This window comes from Rhinolophus sinicus, linkage group LG07, assembly GCF_036562045.2.
Source record: "Rhinolophus sinicus isolate RSC01 linkage group LG07, ASM3656204v1, whole genome shotgun sequence".
NCBI lineage: Eukaryota > Metazoa > Chordata > Mammalia > Chiroptera > Rhinolophidae > Rhinolophus > Rhinolophus sinicus.
The window spans coordinates 7,842,848-7,862,319 of NC_133757.1; the positions used below are offsets into that span (position 1 = coordinate 7,842,848).

The following is a 19,472-nucleotide window of genomic DNA, read 5'->3' on the forward strand; positions in this document are numbered from 1 at the left end:
GGAGCAGAGACCCCAAGGCCACCCCGCACGACAAATGGCGCAGCGAGCAGGGTCTCCCGCATGACACCATGGCATCATCTCTCTTACTCTTTTTTGTCTAGAAGGGTCCCCCCACCTCTCCTAAAATAAATGCCAGGTGTTTTGCTGCATTTACATTGAAAATCAAGAAAAAAAAAAAGAAATTTGATATGCTGGCTTTTCCGTGTTTTCAGAGCGCCTAGGTTGAAAAGTGTCATATAAAAAAATTAAGAATTACAAGAAGGAAGTGGCACCCGACGCAAGCACCCAACTGAACTGTCTTCCTGACTTGAGGAGGAAATGGAGCTGGGCATCTGGGGAGACCCAGGCAGCTAGGGCTCCCAAGGGAGAATACCAGAAAAGTGAAACTCCAGATAAGTGCAAAGCACCGGTCAGCATATGCTTGTATAGAAAACACCCAAGTCTAGGAACAAACCACCTGAAAGGTTTAGAGGGAAGAATTCTTGAAGCTGATACAAGGCTGGGAATAGTTCCCATTCCCATCAGAGTGGAAAACTTCATAATTCCTGGGACATTTGTTAGAGTACTAGGCAAGGTCTGGCCTCAGCAGTGGAGAAAATTAACCCTAGACTAAGCACTGCCCTGATCCCACTTAACAAAGTATAAAGGCAAAACCCAAAAGAATTAAGCTGTGCCAAGTAACGTAACTGCATCCCAGAGCGAAGTTTAAGAATATTTATAGAAATACAAAAATATCCAGAATCCAAAAGCATAAAGTCCAGTGTCTGGCATGCAAAGAGGCAGGAAAATATGACCCACGATGAAAAGAAAACTCAGTAAATCAAAGCTGACCCAGAAATTACACAGATGATAGAATTAGTACACGAGAACTTTTTAAAAACGATTGTAACTGTATTCCATATGTTCAGGAGGAGGAAAGATTGAGCATGTTAAGTAGAGACAAGGAAGACATAAAAAAAGGCCCAAATCAAACATCTAGAGATGAAAACTGCAATGTCTAAAATGAAAAACACCCTGGGTAGAATTAATAACAGATTAGTCATTACAGAGAAAAATATTAGTGACTTAAAAACATAGCTACAGAAATACTTCAAAATGAAACACAAAGAGAAAAAGACTGGAAAAAACAATGAACAGAGCATCAGTGGGCTATGGGACAACTTTATGCAGCTGAATATATGTGTAATTAGGTCCCCAAAGGAGGGGGGATTGAAAAAAACTATTTGAAGAAATAATGACTGAAATTTTTCCAAATATGATATAAACTAGAAACCCATAGATCCAAACACAATAAGAAGAAATTTACACCAAGGCATATCATAAACCAAATTGCTTAAAATCAGTTAAAAAAAAAAAAAGTGAAAAATATTAAATGCAGCCAGAGGAAAAAAAGGCAAAATAACAAAAGTAAGGGAGACATCAGATTTTTTGTTGTGGAGGGAAATGATGCAAGCTAGAATACAGTGGGGCAATATCTCTAAATTAGAAAGAGAGAAGAAAAAATACTTCCAACCTAGAATTCTTTGCCCAGTGAAAACATCTTTCTAAAACACAGGTGAAATAAAAATTTTTTTCAGATATACAAAAAGAATTAATCACCAGCAGACTTATGTTTCAAGAAATGTTGAAGGAAATCCTTCAAGCCAGAAGAAAATAACACCAGATGGCAATCAGGAGTGACACAAAAGAATAAAGAACACCAGAAATGGCGATCATGCAGTGAAATATGATCTTTTGTTCCTTTTTATTGAAATCTCTTTTAAAAGAGAATTGGCTATGTAAAGCAGAAAATAACATAAATTGTGGGATTTATAACACATGTAGAAATAAAACGTGTGACAACAATCATACAAAGGCTACAGGGGAGAGATGGAAGTATACTGTTGTAAGACTTCTATTATACACGAAATGATATAGTATCACTTAACAGTAGTTTGTGATACATTAAAGAGGTACCTTATAGATCTTAAAGCAACCACCTAAAAAACATAAATAGTTGTAGCTAATAAGTCAAAAGGAAGACAAAGTAGAATCATAAAAATGAATTTTTCCAAAAGAAGGCAAAAAAGTAAATAAATAAAAGAGGAAATAAGGAACAAAAAAAGAGATGGACAGAGAAAACAAATAACAAGCTATAGATTTAAACCAATCATATTAATAACCACATTAAACATAGATGTTATAAATACTCCAGCTAAAATGCAGAGATATTCAGAATAGATTTAAAAAGCAAGATCCAACCATATGCTGTCTATAAGAAAGGTGTTTCAAATTTTTCTTAAAAAGCACATATAGATTAAAAGTAAAAGAATGGAGGGGGGAGATAAACCATGAAAATGCTAATCAAAAGAAAACTGTTGTGTATATATTATATCAGACAAGGGAGATGCTGAAGCAAAGAATATTACCTGCCATAAAGAAGATCACCGCATTGATAAAGAATTCAATTCATCATGAGGACATAAACATCCTAAAAGTTTATCTAATAACAGAGTCTCAAAATACATGAAGAAAAAATGGATAAAAGGAGAAATGGATAAATCTACAATTATAACCTGATAGTTCCACATCCCTTTCTCAATAATTGATTGAATACATAGTTAGAAAGTCAGTATGGATACAGAAGACCAGAACAAAGCTACCAACCAACGTAACTTGATTGACATTTCTTAAACACTAGCCAATAGTGACAGTATAGATGGAACATTTACAAAGCAAACCATATTCTACACATGAGAAAGTCTCAATAAATTCAAAAGGATTCAAATTATTCAAAGTCTATTATCTGGTTACCATGGAATTAAATTAGATATCAATAACAGGAAGATATCTGGAAAATCTCCAACTATTTGGAAACTAAATTATAGATTCTTAAATAGCCCACCAGTCAAAGAAGAAATTAAAATGGAAATTAGAAATTTGAACCAAATGAAAATGAAAACACAAATATCAAAATGTGGCAGATACAAGACTTAAGAGTGACTTTCAATAAACTAAAACATCTATCAGAGGAAGGCTCAAATCAATGATCTCAGCTTCTACTATAGACACATGGGTTGCACAACAGTGTGAATATACTTAACATACTGAACTGTACTTAGAACTGGTTGAGAAGTTTGAGTTTTATGCTATGCAGTTTTTTACCATATAAAAATAATTTTAAAAATTAACAAGTAGCAGTGTATACAGGAAACTAGGTACCAAAGTATATATACTGTTTAATCCCATTTGTATGAAGTTCAAGGACTGACGAAAGTAATCAGTGATGATGGAAGTCAGGACAATTGTTATTCTTGGGCAGGGCTATTGACTGGGAAGGGACAGGAGAGAATGTTGGGGGGGGTGGAAATGCTCTAGACCAGGGGTGTCCAAACAGTTTCAACGTTTTTCACCAAGGGCCATATGCTGTAAAATACACAAACAGCTGGGCCACTCACTCGAGGTGAAATATGTATTGCCTCACCTGGTTTATTTAAGTAAACTAAATATATTTTTGGAATTTGTTGCGGGCCAATTAACAATGGATTGCGGGCCTCAGTTGGCCCGCGGGCCGCAGTTTGGACACCCCTGCTCTAGATCTAGACCTGGGTGTGATTACACAGGTGTACAGGAGTATAAACATGCATCCAGCTCTCAGATTTATACTCTCACAGTATGTATTTTATATCAATAAAAAAAATATAATGGAAAAGAAAAAGAAACCATGGAAACAGTGCAAAGATCAGTGGGTGCCAGGGGTTGGTCGGGGAGGCAGGGAGTTATGAGTAGGTAAAGCCCAGATTTTCAAGACAGTGAAACTATTCTATATGATATTGTCACAGTAGATACATGGCATTATGCCTTTGTCAGACCCAAACAGAATGTACAACACAAAGTGTGAACCTTAATGTAAACTATAGATTTTAGTTGATAATAATATATCAATAATGGTTTACTGATTGTTACAAATGTGCAAAATAATAAAAACATAGGAAACTGTATACGGAGGAGGGAGGGGTATGTGGGAATTCCCTGTACTGCTCGATTTTTCTATAAACCTGAAGCGGCTCTAAAAAATAGTCTAGTAATTATTTAAAGATATATTTTATATATAACATATTATGTAGTATAATGTGTGTAATATATACTACTTAAATGTTGTATATTTAAAGATATATAAATATATATGTATATACACACATAGCTATCTCACAGTCACTAAAGAAGGAACTAGAAAAAAGAGAAAAGTCTAAGGGAAACTCACTAATATTTAAGGGTAGTTATCTGTAGATGGTGGGAGAATTGATTTTTTTTCCCCCTCTACTTTCCTCTTTTCTCTATTTTTCAAGTTGTTTCAGTATATAGGTGTTATCTCAGAATGGAAAAATACCCTCTTCCTAAATGTTCTCTTGAAACCAGATGAGCAGAAAGCAGATACACACCTAATTTAGTGCGTGACCTTCTTTTCCAGCGGGTGTCAAAAGTCAGGGAGCTCACTCCTTGCCTGTCTCCCTCCTACTCTCCTCTCAGTGTTTACTTCCTGCTAGAGATAAATAATGAGTCACAAGCAGGCCTGGAGGCGGAGGTTGCACCCAGCTCCGACTTGGCAGGAGTTTGTGACTAGATCTGGGTCTTCACAAAAGTCTGATTGGAAGGAGGAAAATGCTACTGCTTAGGACACACTGGGCTCAGGTCATCAAGCACTGGCTTCAGCCGCATCATAAAACACATCCGATGTTACTGATTTTTCGTTTTTTGGCATCTCAGAACTGACCTTGTTTAGACGGAAATTAAATGTTAAGGAACAGACCAGGGTTTGCTTTCTAATTATGGAGACGACAACACAAATATTTTCAGACAGCTGTGAGAGCTGTGTGATGGCTGTGAGCCAGGGCTTTAGGTGGCATCAAAGTAAGCTGGATTCTAGTTGCACCAAGGCGAGTCTTGTCTGTGTGACCTGGGGCAAGTTCCTTAACCTCTCTGAACCTGGGTTTCCGCACCTCACATCATCTGTACTCATCCACACTGAGCTGCTGGGTGAGGTGATGGTTTTAGCCCCTGGCTCCAGTGCCCAGGATTAGGTAGATTTAGCCCACAAATGATAGTCAGGGGCTAGGTACAAGAAAGAAACATCTTGCCTTTCATTTGAAGTCTACAATTTCATTTTTTTCCCAACTATCTTTCTTCCTTCCGGTAGCTGCTGCTACTCAGACCTCACGTTTTTTTTTGTTCTAAGTAAGTTTGTATTTTTGAAAAAGCCAAGACGTTGAGCCTAATATACAGAGGGTGCCAAAAAAGGTATACACCTTTTAAGAAAGGAAAAAACTATTAAAATTGTCATACTCAATATATACCAATAACAAAAGATGAATACAAGTCACGTGTGAGTTCTGCAATGACAAGAGGTGCTCAAAGTGGTTCCCATCAGCGTCCAGACACTTCTGATTACGGCGAACTACTGCTTGAGCAACATTGACCACAGTGTCCACTTGTGTACATTTTTTTTGGCACCTCCAATATGTGCTACATCTCCTCTTTCCCAAATTTAAAGACGTTCTGGAATTTCCTATTTGAGAGGCTAGTACATCTAGTCCCTCCTAAATTCTGTTTCCTGTAGACCTATAATAGTTAAAGCTGTTCTCTCTGCCTGGAACCTTTTTCTTTCCCCAACACTCCCTGACTCCTAGTCTGTTTTGAGACCTAGTTGCAAGGCTACCTGGTCTGGAGAATGCAAGGCCGGCCACTCTCCTCGCCCTGTGCTCCCAAAAGCCTGCTATAGCATTTAGCATATTCGAGAATTATTTGCTCACATGTCTCTCTCTATGACTAGATTAGCATGTCCTGTTCATCTTCGTGCCTCTGGCCTAAAGCCCAGAGCTTGGCCCATTTTGGGTCCATGTTTGTCGGATGGACTGAGACACCTGCCCCCCTCCGAAGAAAAGGATGAGGTATGGTTGGATGTTTAAGGTATTGGGTGTTAAAATTCTGCACCAACTACTCCAATGTGTGGGTGGTTTTGTTACCACACCAAGCGATTCTCCAGCATCAGCTGGGTATCCTCCAAATCAACTCCATTCGGACACTGTCTACCTGGAAAATAGTGTCAGATCACACAGGTCAGTCTCATAAGACTTCCCCTTCCCCCCAACTTCAGATGTCAATCACAAATTCTACTTGTCACCTATACTTATGAACAACTGCCTGAAAATCAGAGGTTCCCACAAACCCCTCCTTGGGTCCAATAAATTTGCTACAGCAGCTCACAGAACTCAGAGAAACATTTTACTTACTAGATTACCAATTTATTATAAATGGATATAAGTCAGGAACAGCCAGATGGAAGACCGCACAGGGCAAGGTCTGGGGAGAGGGCATGGAGCTTCCACGTCCACTGAGAGGCCACCCTCCTGGCCCCCCCATGTACTCAGCAACCAGTGCTCTCCTTACCCTCTCATTAACATAACAAAAGATACTTTTCTTCCTCTCTTCACTTAGATAATTTCAAGGCTTTTAGGAGCTCTGGGCCAGGAACAGGGCAAAGACCAAATATGTATGAGTATTTCTTATAAATCACAGTACCACAGGCGTATAGCAGGAAATGAGCCGTCCCTACAGCACGAAGGAGAACCTTACTTTTCTCTCAATGATGGCGTCTACCCGGAGTTTTCCCCAGTGAGACAGGGTTTGTGATGTTCAGCGCTGTCTTCCACAAACACCGGGTACCAATACGATTTCCTCCTGGACACTGGTCTATGACCACGGACCTCAGCCAACAAACCAGACCTGATCAGATTTCACATCTCAGTAAAAGGTCCCATTTACCCAAATGCTGAAGCCAAAATTTTAGGAATCTTCCTTGATTCTTCTTCCTTCTAAATCCAATCCACCAGCAAGTCTAAACTCTCCAAAATATTCAAAGCTGCTTGTTTTTCCATTTCACTGTTAGCACCTTACTCCAGGCGTTCTCAGTGGGCCAGTATCATTCCCCAGACGGGTGAAAATTGGCTCTTGGGGAGGTAAAAAAACTCTTAGCTCTTACAAAGGTTTGTGGTTCTCCAAGACCACAATACATGAACACGTACAATATATCTGTGGCATTGAAATTTCTTGGGGAGGGGTGGGCGATTAGAAATAAAATGTCTACAAAGATTCCTGGTAGAGTAGGCAGAGGAAAATAATGAAAATAAGGTCGAGAAAGCCTGCCTTAGACCCTGCCAGGATCCTGCAATGGCCCCTTCTCTGACCTCCTTGCCCCCATCTCGCCCCCGCATTCTCCAAACAGCAACCAGAGAGGTTCTGTTAAAACATACACCACTTTATGTCACCGAAATCTGAATTTCTCTCCATGGCCTTCCAGGCCAGAGTCTGGCAGATCAGGTCTCTGCCCCCCTCCCCACCTAGCATTACCTCATCAGTCTCCTTCTGTTTCTCTAATACCCCCAATTCATTCCCACCTCAGGCCCTTTGCACTGCTTGTCTCTAGACATGGATCGTTTCATGTCTTCTTCTTGTCCTTTGAGACTCCATCCAAATGTCAACCGACCATCTAATCCAGTGGTTCTCAAACTGTAAGGTACATCAGAATCCCTGCAGGCCTGTTAAAACACAGACCGCTGGGGCCCACCCTTAGAGTTTCTGATTCAGTGAGTCTAGGGTAGGTCCCAAGGCTTTGCACTGCTACCCAGTTCCCAGGTGAGGCTGAGCCTGCCCACTGGGGAACTTCACTTCAAGAACCACTGAGCTCATCTAATCTGGCCACTCCCTTCTCTGTTCCTGTCTATCACAACACCCATTTGGTATCTTTCAGGCGCCCTGATATTACCTGAAAGCGTGTGTCTTCCTTTCGTCTATTTGGTCCACGTCTGACTTCCTCACTACAACCTATTTACTCACTAGAGCCGAGATGCCAGGGTCGTCCTGCCAGCAGTGTTCCCTGTGCCGAGCACAGTATCAGGCCCCGAACAGGTGCCCAATAGATTGGTTGAAAGAAAAAATAGAGAAGAGAGGGAGCAGGGGGTTGATATAAGTAATTAACCCCAAGTTCTGAGCCTTCATTTAAAAGTTTGCAGAAGAGCAAACAAAAGCTGGCTATGGTTATTGGCCTGCGGGTAATGCTGGGTGTTTCCCAAATTTTATCATTAGAATCACATGGACTTCTTATTAAAAATAGATTTTTGGGTCTCACCCCAAACCTACTGGATCAGACTCTTGAAGGGAAGGATTGGGAAACAGGGTATTTTAACCAGCGATAAGGTAGACTTGGCAATAGATCTGTATTTCCCAAATGTCCCTGTTCACAAGAATCACCCAGGGTACTTCTTAAAAACACCGATATCAGGCTCCACACCACGCCTGGCGATTCTGATTCAGAAGGATCAGGATGGGGCCTAGGAATCCGTATAGTTAACCAAGAGCCAGGTAAATGTTATGATTTGGGGCACTGGAAAACACTGCCCTGATTTCATTTACTATCCTTCACCCCAACCGAGATCTCTTCCTATGCTCTTAGAGTTTTAAAGTCACACATAGAAGAGCACTGCAATGAATTGACCCATCTGAGAATAAATTCTGTAAATGACTGAAACTCACCAGGGTTCTACCTGGGGATTGTTTCCCAGCTGCCATGCCTCCACTACAAGGCATCCCATATTGACCCTCCAGTGCACCAATCGTGAGCCCCTAAACTCATCTTCTTCTGAACTCTTTCCTTGCATGCTTAAACCTTTGTTTCAATGCAAACCAACCAACCACAAAGCATTCCCCCACTTCCTGTTACCTGCAGGACAAATCTCAATCTCTCACCTGACCTCCAAGTTCTCAATCTGGCCCCACTTCTTCAACCTTGTTTTTAGTGACCATCTACCCCTGTGGTCTGGGCTCACTTTCTGCTCAGCCATAGAGAAGTCCAGTTCAGGAATTCTGGCCCTACCCGGAATGGCCTCTAGTGCTATCCCCTTCAGTTCAGGGTCCCCCACCCAGAGACTCTCCTTGTCCAATCCAGTCCCGGCAGAAGGCTGCTTCTAACCGCCAGCAGCACTGAGCTGTGTGACGTACGCAGCAGTTCTCCAGGACGGTCCAGGGACCAGCAGCCTCTGCATCACCAGGGAGCCTGTTAGAAAAGCTAATTCTCAGGCTCCACCCCAGACCTACCGAATCAGAACCTCTGGAGAAGCCCAGCAACCTGTGTTTTAACCAGCCTGGCAGGTAACTCTGATGCCTGCTCACTTTTGAGAACCGGGGGATGATGGTTAAGGCTCTAGGCTGCTAGTTTCTACTCTTCCTTCTTCAGGGACAAAGGTGTCAGAACTTCGCCTAGAAATCACTTAGCTCACTCCCTGAGAGAAGTCAGTCATCGCTGAAACACTGCCTGAGGCCTTCCTGGGAAGAAAGAGCAAGTGCCATGCTGAAGCACAGGAATGGCTCCTGTCCAACAGCTGTTTACCTACCCAGATGGTCATTTCCTCTGGTGCAACCTGATAGCTCTAATATCTAGGGAAAGGTGGCACGGTAAGATTGGTTGTGGCGGGGATTTAAAAGGAAAGGGCTGCCTGGTTGTGGGTAGCCAAGGAGGGAAAGGAAGTCTCCATGAGATAGTGGGCAGTGGACATGGAACGAGTCCAGACGCAGGTACCCAGGGCTGCTGTGCAAAGGGGACAGTGCTGAGTAGTAAGAGGTGCAATCTGGGGTTAAGCTTCGTCCTAGGACGGCAGGATCTTCATGCCCACGGATGGGCATCAGAAAGGTGCCGCCCAGCCTCTACCGAGGTACAGCCAATGCAGGGCGAAGTTACAATGGCGACACCATGTGGCAACTAGAAAGCAAGGCAGTTGAACTGATCGGACTCCCGGTTCAGATAAAGAATTGACTGCTTTGCGGGGATGTATAAATCCCATTCTTGTGTAGTTCAGAAGGAGGAAGAGCCTCAGAGAAAAACAAGGAACTTTCTGCCAGTGGGGCTTAGGTGAAAGTGCTCCAAGCATCGGTGTCCCCATCGGTAGAGTGGAAATCATCTTAGTGCCGAGGGACAGTCATTGGCAATATTGTCCTAGGACTTTCTCCCTGCGTTCTTCCCTTGCCTTCAGGTCCAACAGGAGCCACCGCAGGCCTCACTCTGTTTTCTCTCTGGAGTTTTTACAAGTAAAAACGGAAACAGTTTGAGCTCAAGGGCTCCTCCCATCTTTTGTAACATCTTATAATAGATCCTTTGAAGAGAAAATGCCAGCTGCCTGCTGAGGCAAAGGGAGAAGGAAAATGCATTTGGGGACAATGAGGAGGGAGCAGGGAAAGGTCTTAGAAAGTGAGCGACATCTGAGAGTCCCTCCTGCTTCCTGACAGAGTCCTCACACTGGTGGAGAGATGAGCACATACAGGAGATGAGCACGGAGCAGCAAAGGGAATGGCCATGGGATTCCCGGCCTCACCACAGAGTCCCAGTGCCAAGTGTGACATGAAAGCAGCACAGTCATAGGACCCAAGGGACAGCGTGGCCTGGAACAGTGGGCATCTCGGTGGTGATGGGGTGGGGAGGAGACAGATGACGGCCTCAATGCACCAGGTCAGGAGAGGGGCTCTGACATGGGCATTCCCACCAGCCTGGCAGAGTAAAGATTCAGAATCAGAAATAAATTGATTAAACAAAAAAGAAAATTTTTATGCATATAGAGCATTTGGTATAGTATCTGGCGCCCATCTGTAAAAATGAACATTAAATGCTATTGATAGCATTATTGTGGCTGCTTGGGTGACGTGCCCCCACTGAAATAGTACACAGGGGACCCCCGAGCACATTCTCTCTTCCTATAAACATCCTTACTCCCTGATTCATCGTAACCCTTGAGAGGCGAAGCCCAGTCAGATCTCCTCTTGGTAGGTCCTGAGTTAGTTAGCCCAGGGCCCTGCACAATAGACATTCCTACATTTATGGAGGGGAATCATGTTAATTGTGAACAGGAAGTTGCTTCTTTCAGCTTGCTCTTAGATGGCACCTCTTTTATGCTCAATTTGCGTGCCCGTGAGAGGTACTTCTTCTTCAGGGGGAAAATAATAATTGACTAAAGCTGAGCAACAAGAAACAAAAGACCTTTGAGATGCTGTTACTCTTCAGTCCAGCTGGGACACAGGCCCCAAATAACTTCCCAGCCTCTTAAGAGATCCCAGAACCTCACAAAGATGGAAAGGGAAAAGCTGGACCTTGGGTCTCAGCTAGGAGTGGTTCATCTTGTATAGAATTCCAGAAAAGATGAATCCATCCATTGGTTTCATGGTCACCAGGAGCCGATGCAGACCAATCATCTGGTCTTGTTAGAGCCAAATATTAAAACCTTTGTCCGGCTACCGTGATAAAAAGTTTGTGAAAGTGGAACAGAGGTCAAAGCTTCTGTTCAAGGCATATTCTGTGATTCTGCTCCATCTGATCACCAGTTCCTGAAAAAAGTCTAATGCTCATACCAGGAAGTCCAAAGTGCACAGCCGGGGCCCAGAACATGCTAGCGGACCTGGAAGTTCCTGCCACCAGGAGTTTCTCTTACTTACCCATGACTGACCCACAGTTAACATCCAAAGCAACAAATGTTGCTTCAACTCCTTAAGGTGAAAAGCTATTGCAAACGTTGGTGACCCAAAGTTTCACTGTCTATTGTCTATGACAGGGAAAGTGGGGAGGGGTCTATCATTCAATTTTTCATTTTTGTTGTCTAGAGTTCCTGGTCATTTGTTACTTTAGGCCTGTAATTATACCCTCCCTGAAGCTGGGCTTTCATAGTCAAGGAGGCTTTTTCCAATCAGATCATGTGCTCAACCCGCTGGCAATTATTAATTGCTTCCAGCGTTCCTGGCCTCTGTCCATTCTAGGGACTGAATGTTCACGTCTGCTGGCCCTCTGCTGTGAATGCCCCCAAAACAATGGGTGCTGAACATGACATGGGAAGAATCTATTGGACTTCTTCCCAATAGCCATGGCTGGACAAACAACACGTGACTGCGAGTCAGTGAGGAGCCACTGGCCAAGGGACCACACCTGCACGGGCCACGTCCCACTGCCTTGTGGACTTCTAGAATTCATCCACCAGTCTCCCCGGCACGGGGCGTCCATCACCTTAGTCATGGTTCTGTAAATCCTCTGTCTCATCATCTGCTGGCTACATGTGGACTATTTTGAGCTGAAGGTAATCGAGACCGTGCAGGCTCAAGAGAAGCTTCTGTTCCACCCCCACTGACCCTAACTACCTAGAAGAATTTAAAGTAAGGGTTTTGCCTATAATAAGAGTTATCACCAGAGATAACTTTTTATGACCTATCTATAGGGCAGGGAAACCTCTAATTACTGAACATCTGCTCTTCTTATCTTCCTGCAATGACCCTCCTGCCCTCTGAAGCCCAGGGCACCTTACCTCGTCCTTAGCTCAGAATGCCTCAGATGCCTCATTCTCCCTTCCTGTCTTTGAACCTCTCATGTATGTGGGGGTCTCTGACTCTCTCATGTGTATGGGGTGCCTGTACATACATACGTATGTAATTAAATTTGGTTTGTTCTCTTATTAACCTGTCTCATGCAGATTTAATTATTAGACCAGTGGAAAGAACCTAGAAGGATACAGTGTCTTCCTACCCTACAACAGACCCCAACTTAGCCACAGAATTAGACACCCCTGATAAGCCCCCTGATAGCTTTGGTCTTTTTCATTTCAAGTTCTGACAATGAAGATAAACAACCTGGAGTGTTGCTGGAATGGAAGCTTATAATTCCTAATTTCATCTTTGGGCAGGAAAACATTCATTTTCCAATCATGCAGATCTAGGCTATCACAGAAAGGTCTGTGAACCACTGTTCCTAACACCTCACTACTGAGAAACACGTCATGCGTTTTAGGGTGAAGTTTTCAGAGCAAATGGAGCAAAGCACATGCTGAGCCGGCAGTGAGCTGGCCATGCCCTGGGCTGTGTCGGTCCTCTGAACTTGGCTCCTACCTGGCCACGTCTCCACTGTCAGTGCTCCCGGCCTTCTCTGGCTTCTTTTTTGTATTCTGACTGTTCCCAGGTGATGGCAGGGATCCCGGACTCGGAGCTGATGAAGTCCTCTGAGCCAGAAAAAAGAGAAATTGGGAAGAAAATCAAATAGGAGTCTCTGAAAACACAAAAACATTTATCAATGAGCCACTGACCACAACATTCAAGGGCCAAGTTGTTCATTTGCCTTATCACCCAGCTGAGCACACACCATGGGCTGGGACTGAGCTCTCCTGGTCACGAGCAAAGCCAACGTGACCCCTGCTTTCGTCTAACAGAGAAGAGACACAGTTACACAAGTGATTGCAGCTGAGTAGGATCAGTGTTTTAGTAAGAAACCAAGACCGGGGACACCTACCATACTTTGGGGGTCATCTGCTCCATGGAGAAAGTGGGGATATTTAATCTAAAGTATCCAATATGTTTGTGACACCACTAGATGAAAACACATTTTCTTCCCCCTGCCCCAACCATGCTTTTGCACACCAGAATTCAGTTGGAAACCTGAAGAAAAGAAATAAAGCTGAGGGAAAAACATAATGAGCCCTTGGAAACTCAGGGCCACCCATTTGAGGTCCTAACTACTCTGAGAGTTGGTGACCTGTTTTTTTAAACTCCCACAATAAAGCTTGTCTGCTGTTCAGTTGATTTTTCAAACCAAGAGGGAAAAAAAAAAATTAAATGACAATCAAAACTTCAAAGCACAGGACAGAAAGAGATATGTTTTAAAAACTAAATGTAAATGATGTTTATTTAAGCATGATATAAAAATCAGAAATGAGAAAAGGGCCTTTATAAACCCTAAGCAGTATTTTCCAAAGCTGTGGTTGTCTTTTATTTTGTCCTCCCAGACAACAGCCCTGGCCCCTGAACCCCCCTCCCCCCTCTGAAACAACACACACCCCTTCCTTTGGGGCTGGATCTGCCTTATTTTAAAAAACGCTTCCACCCATACCCTCTGTCCCTGAGGTTCTCATGGAAATGCCAGTCAGATTCCCTACATCCTCGCCCATCAGAGCGTGCACAGACTCAGGTCAAGCCAGATCCTTCCACAGGATTCCTCAGAGAACCAGACGGTCAGAAATCTGGTGGTGGGTTCTGTAGAATACAAATGCAGGGTTACTGGTAGCCTGTTTCTAGCCATTGTGAAAGAAGGCAGCCTGCAGGAAGAGAGAGGGGAGACAGCAGGTAGAGAAAAGCCCAGGTGAGATGTTTCCCCATCTGGTGCATTTCTCTGAATGGCTGCTTATGCTCACTCAATTGTGCCTGGAGGTAAAATATAAAAGATGCCTCAACTCTCAGTGGCCCATACATTCCAGAGCTAACACGATACTGCAATTCAAAAATCTCTATTCACTTTTGCTAGAACAGAATGTGGGGGTAAATAACAACAGCACAGCAATAACAATAACTTCTGTTTACTGAGCACTTACTAAGTGCCAGGCACTGGGCCAGTAGCTTTCCATGCACTGTGTCATTGAATCTTCACAACAATCTTCTAACGAAGATGCTATTTATGTCCCTGCTTAGCGCTAAGGCTTTGAGAGGTTAAGTATTTGGCCAAGATCACACAGCAGTAAAGTCTGGATGGACCCATTTCTCTCTGACCCCAGAGCCAGGAAAAGGCACCTCTGTCTGACCCCTTCAACAAGAAAGTGTTGAAGGGGGCAGGGAGAGCTGGGGCTGATTCCTCACCTAGGAGGGGGACTGCTGACCCGGGCTAGCTTGGCCGCCCTGCTGGCTAAACCTCTCCCTAGAACAAGAGCCCCTGCCCTGTCCTGCAGGCCTCAGTCTCCCGATCTGTGAATCCAGGATGACAATCATCCCTACAGGACAGTATCAAGACAGTACAAATTTCCAATCACCGTCAGTTCAAACTCCAAAGTGTTCCTGACTCTTCTGAGGAAAGTTCTTTATCTACATAATATCACTACCTTTGAATGCATGATTTAAAATGTTTACTATGATAACTCAAGAATCACAACACAGAGTGACTGACATTTTCATGTCAGGTCCTGAATTTTTAAAACTGTAACTCAAGTCTACTTGTCTGACTATCATGCAAGCCTCAGCTCCAAATATGTTCTGCAGACAGGCTTCCCTTTTGATCACCACGTTAGCTGCAGCGCATGATTCTGCAAATAATTTCACAGATAAATCTCCTGCCCTTTATTCCATGATCAAGGTTACTTTAAAGTAATTCTGAGAAGACATTGACACATCTCACAGCCCAGACAGATGCAAACAACAGATGGAAGAAGGAGACAGATCTTTGCTCTTACTAACGGGGAAAAAAGGGACCACATGCTAATCTTCCTCGGCCAAAGGAAATATGACAAGGGCTGAGCGTTGTCTTGGACGAACTAAAAATGGTAGGCCTTCCTCGCTTTTCAACCACACCTCTCCTTCTCATAGAAAGCTAATCTGCAAGAATACCAGCTCCCTCCAACACAAACATATTGAGAGAGTTAGAATAAAGCAATAGCACTACCTGCGGGGATGGCACATCACACTTGTCAAACTGCTTTGACGTCCATCTGCTTCGTAACAAAGCCCTATGAGCCAGACAGGCAGGTAAAATCATGTTTTCCATTTTCCAGATGAGAAACAGAGGGCGAAGGGGCTCGGCCAGGTCTTCTGCCTTGAAGTCCTGTGTTCTTTCCACAACAATAATAACACACACACGCCTACATAGCACTTTGTCTGCCATACCAATAACAGCAAACTTATTTCTATAAACAATTCCTCTCAGCTCCAAGTGCTGTTCTCTGTGCCAAATGCTGTTCTTTTGTCATATTTATACTCATTCAATTCTTACAACAACCGTACTTTACAGATACGATCACTTAGCAGAGAGAGGTTAAGCCACTTGACCAAGATCACACAGCTTGGAAGTGGTGGAGCCAGGACTTGGACCCAGAGGGTTGGGTCTGGAGCCTGTGCTCTTGAACCTTACCAGACAGTGGAAATAGCTGCCTGTGATCCCTGCGATCTTCCTGCTGTGCTCCAAGTAACTAAAACAACTGGACGTTTGTGAAAAATATGATACAGGAGCCTCGAGCCAATGCCCAGAATAGCACCTGGCACAGAGAGGCACTTTATAAATATTTGTTGAATGTTTGAAAAATAGATGATTCCCTGTCAGTCTGGTAGTCACTTCTGCAAATAGGAGACCCACACTCAACCTTCGAAGCGCTCACTTTGGCCACATTTTCTACAGTGACTTTGTGTCCCCCCTCCCACTTCCCCCATTCTAGCCAATAGAACTAAGCTCTGTTGCTTACAGGATTCCAAGGGGTCTGTTGTGTCCACAGGCATCACTGCAAAACAGCATCCATTTCTAAAGTTTCCCCTTACGCTTCCAAATAGTAGGCTGGAAAAAATAATTGGCGATCCTCCACATGACAAGCAGACTTGTCAAGTTCTTCTTCAAATCTTTCCTTCGCTGCCATTGCTTAAGTAAACAGCCTTTCTTTGGCTCTAGAATCCTCTGAGTCCTGCGTCTACTTTAAAGCAATCTTCAAACAGTCACTGCAACTTTTCCAGTCCTGGAAAATACACTTTTCCAAGTGCTAAAATGTTTCACCACTAAAAAGAAAAAAGTTCCCTGACCTTACCTCTTCAATGTGCGCCATCCCTCTAGACCATGGCTGACTGGTCATGCCAACAAAGACGCCTAATTAACATGGTTAGATCATGGTCAGAGTGTCTTGCCAACTTGCACACTCTCTCTTTGAACAAGCTCCTTGGGAGCAGTGTGACTACAGGTGAATGCTGGGAAACAGACAAAAGGTCATCCCCGTGGCATCAGATTTCAGAGGCAACTGCCAGGCCACCAAATATGGAGGAGGAACACATGTTCAGTGCAGGCGCCCATCTTCCCTGTCATGGGAAGGCAAACACTCGGACCAGTTCTGCTCGATTGTCCCAAACATTTCTTTATCTCCAAGGCAAAAGCAAAAGGTTGAAGCAGCTCACCACCCTGGCAGGCATCCTGTCCTGCCAAGGAGGAAGAGGCCCCAAGCTTGGACTTTTAGGCTTCCCCAGACAGGATGTTTTTCTGATGTGATACAGTAGAAAAGTGAACAAGCTTTGGAGTCAGAGAGAGCTGACTCCAGCCATCCCTTAAAAGATGGAGAAAATAACAGAGCTGAGTTTGTGATGGGATTTTGATTCTGCCTCATGTCTAGGAAGGGCTGAGTTTAGGCTCTAGGTAGCAGGGAAGGTTAAGAAAGACGTTGGCTTTACAGGAAGCTGGGGGAAGAGTAAGTACTATCTTTGCAGCTTTCCGTAAACCTGAAAATATTCCCCAATTTAAAATGTAACTAGAAATTTTTAAAAAAGATATGGCTCGGCCGGATAGCTCAGTTGGTTAGAGCGCAAGCGCTCAACATCAAGGTTGCTGGTTCAATTCCCACATGGGATGGTGGGCTGTGCCCCCTGCAAGTAAAGATTGAAAACGGCGACTGGACTTGAAGCTGAGCTGTGCCCTCCATAGCTAGATTGAAGGACAATGACTTGGAGCAGATGGGCCCTGGAAAAACACTGTTCCCCAATATTCCCCAATTTAAAAAAAACAAAACACGCCATGGTTCCTACCCTCACGTAACTCACAGTTTACTGAATGAATGAGAGACGCACATTCGATAAATGATCCCCATCTTCCCCTCCTCACAAGCATCTGGGTTACAAGTGGCAGCCTGCCATAAAAGGACACAGGAACACACGGGAACCTCACAGAGGCCAGAGTTGACATGGTCTGACGTCCTTAGTTTGCAGGGAAAGGAAAACCTTCGAGACTTCAAAAACTCTGCTCAATATTAATGTTTAATGTTTTTTAGAAGCAATGTATTTTACGGAGGGCTGGACCAGTTCAGAAAACCAAAATTATTTCACCTCTTGGAGCCTGTTTGTCCGCCTATGAACTGGGGACAACAATCCCTGGTCTGCCAGTCTCAGTGGGTGACAGGAGCATGTTGGCAAAAAGAAAGAAAAAACTGTACAAAAGGAGGAGAGTCTTTTTATTCAAACATCTGGGTTTGTCAGGTCTATAGTGTCCTGTGATTCTTACGCAATTATACTTGAAATGCAGATATAAACCCTACTGTTTTGTCCCTCTAGAATTCCTACATCCACTTGTTTTCGTGTTAGAGCAGCATGAGTCTTGACTCAAGAATTAGGGTACAGGAGGCCATGTGCAGTGGTTAAAAGCCGAGCTTTACCACTTGTTCAGCTGTAAGCCTGTGGGTTCTATCTCCCGCCATACTCCCCCCCCACCCCCGCACCAGTACCATACCTAGAAAATAGGGCTCATGATTACAGGGATGCTTTGAAGGTTAAGTAAAATATTATACAAGAAGCACTTAGCAGAAGGCTAAGTAGATACTCATATGCTCGATATTATTATTACAAAGAAATGGATTCAAAATTCAATAACTCAGAACCCCAATGGCTATCTCAGCTTAGAGCTAAAGCAGTTAATCAGAGTCTTCAGAACATACGTCTGTCCAAAACCTGGAGCCATGAAGTCACAAACTTTAATAATCGTTCAGTGAATATTAGCACCAACCCTCCGGGCGGGGCGATCAGACGTGACAATGAAGGAGCTCCCCGCTTCCCGTTGTCACGAACATTGAGTTCCTGCCATTTCACGGTGTCTTCCCTCAATTTCTTTCTCATTAAATGCAGTTAATTCATCCCAGATGCCCACCTACTGCCTGCTGAATATTAGAAGATGCTGTATTTTGCAATACTAGTCTAAGGCTGTCGTCATGGTGGGTTCCTTGGGTTCCTCAGAAACTACCCCCAAGTTAAACGTGGGGCCCCAAGCGTTTAAACAACACACACACACACTTATGGACCATTTCTGGATCAAGCAAAATACTGATCGCACACAGAGTGCCTGAGACACAGCTAGCCTCAGCCTGCAGAAACGTGCTCAGTCACGCTTCTGGGCTATCTAGACCCCAGCGACGGCTCACGTAGCGCACGTTCCCGTCCTCCTGGCCCTCTGTTCCTCGGATGTCAGCAAATTCCACAATCCGAGGCCACAGTGCTGAGGTCACCTTCAGGAATGAACCTCTCAGTGGCAGGCTGCCTCCTGGACACTGAGCCAGGACCAGGGAGACCTCCCGCTATGAGGCCGGGGCTGGGGGAGGCAGGCCCTGTGACCTGCTCTCGGTCCTCCTGATCTCCTTCACATCCCACTCAAACAGCAGCTCCCCGCGACAGCCTTCCCTGGCACCCAGGGCCAGGTCAAGCGTCGTTGCACCTAACGTCTTGCTTCGTAACATTGACCACACTTTCTATAGTTGAAAATCATTTTTTCCCCCCTGGGACTCAAACTACAGAAACATCTAGACAGTGGAATTGCTTTTAAGGAGTTTTTTTAATGATTGCATATAGAACTTAAACTTAGAATTATCACGTGATCCAGCAATTCTACTTCTAGGTATATGCCCCAGAGAATTGAGAGATGTGAACAGATA

At 43.9% G+C, this 19,472-nt stretch overlaps 1 protein-coding gene across 36 annotated transcripts in view; it reads right to left on the bottom strand.

Annotated features, from left to right (window-relative positions):
• TACC2 (transforming acidic coiled-coil containing protein 2) overlaps positions 1 to 19,472 on the bottom strand; it is a 186,365-nt gene that overhangs the window by 141,354 nt on the left and 25,539 nt on the right. For 34 of the 36 annotated variants that reach the window (XM_074338945.1, XM_074338935.1, XM_019752919.2 and 31 more), the window contains one exon: positions 12,946 to 13,055. In XM_074338945.1, coding sequence (XP_074195046.1) covers positions 12,946 to 13,055 — 110 coding nt within the window. Of the gene's footprint in view, positions 1 to 12,945; positions 13,056 to 16,268; positions 16,560 to 16,601; positions 16,721 to 19,472 lie in introns of those variants that run through there. The other 2 variants (XM_074338932.1, XM_074338947.1) reach the window with 2 other exon arrangements.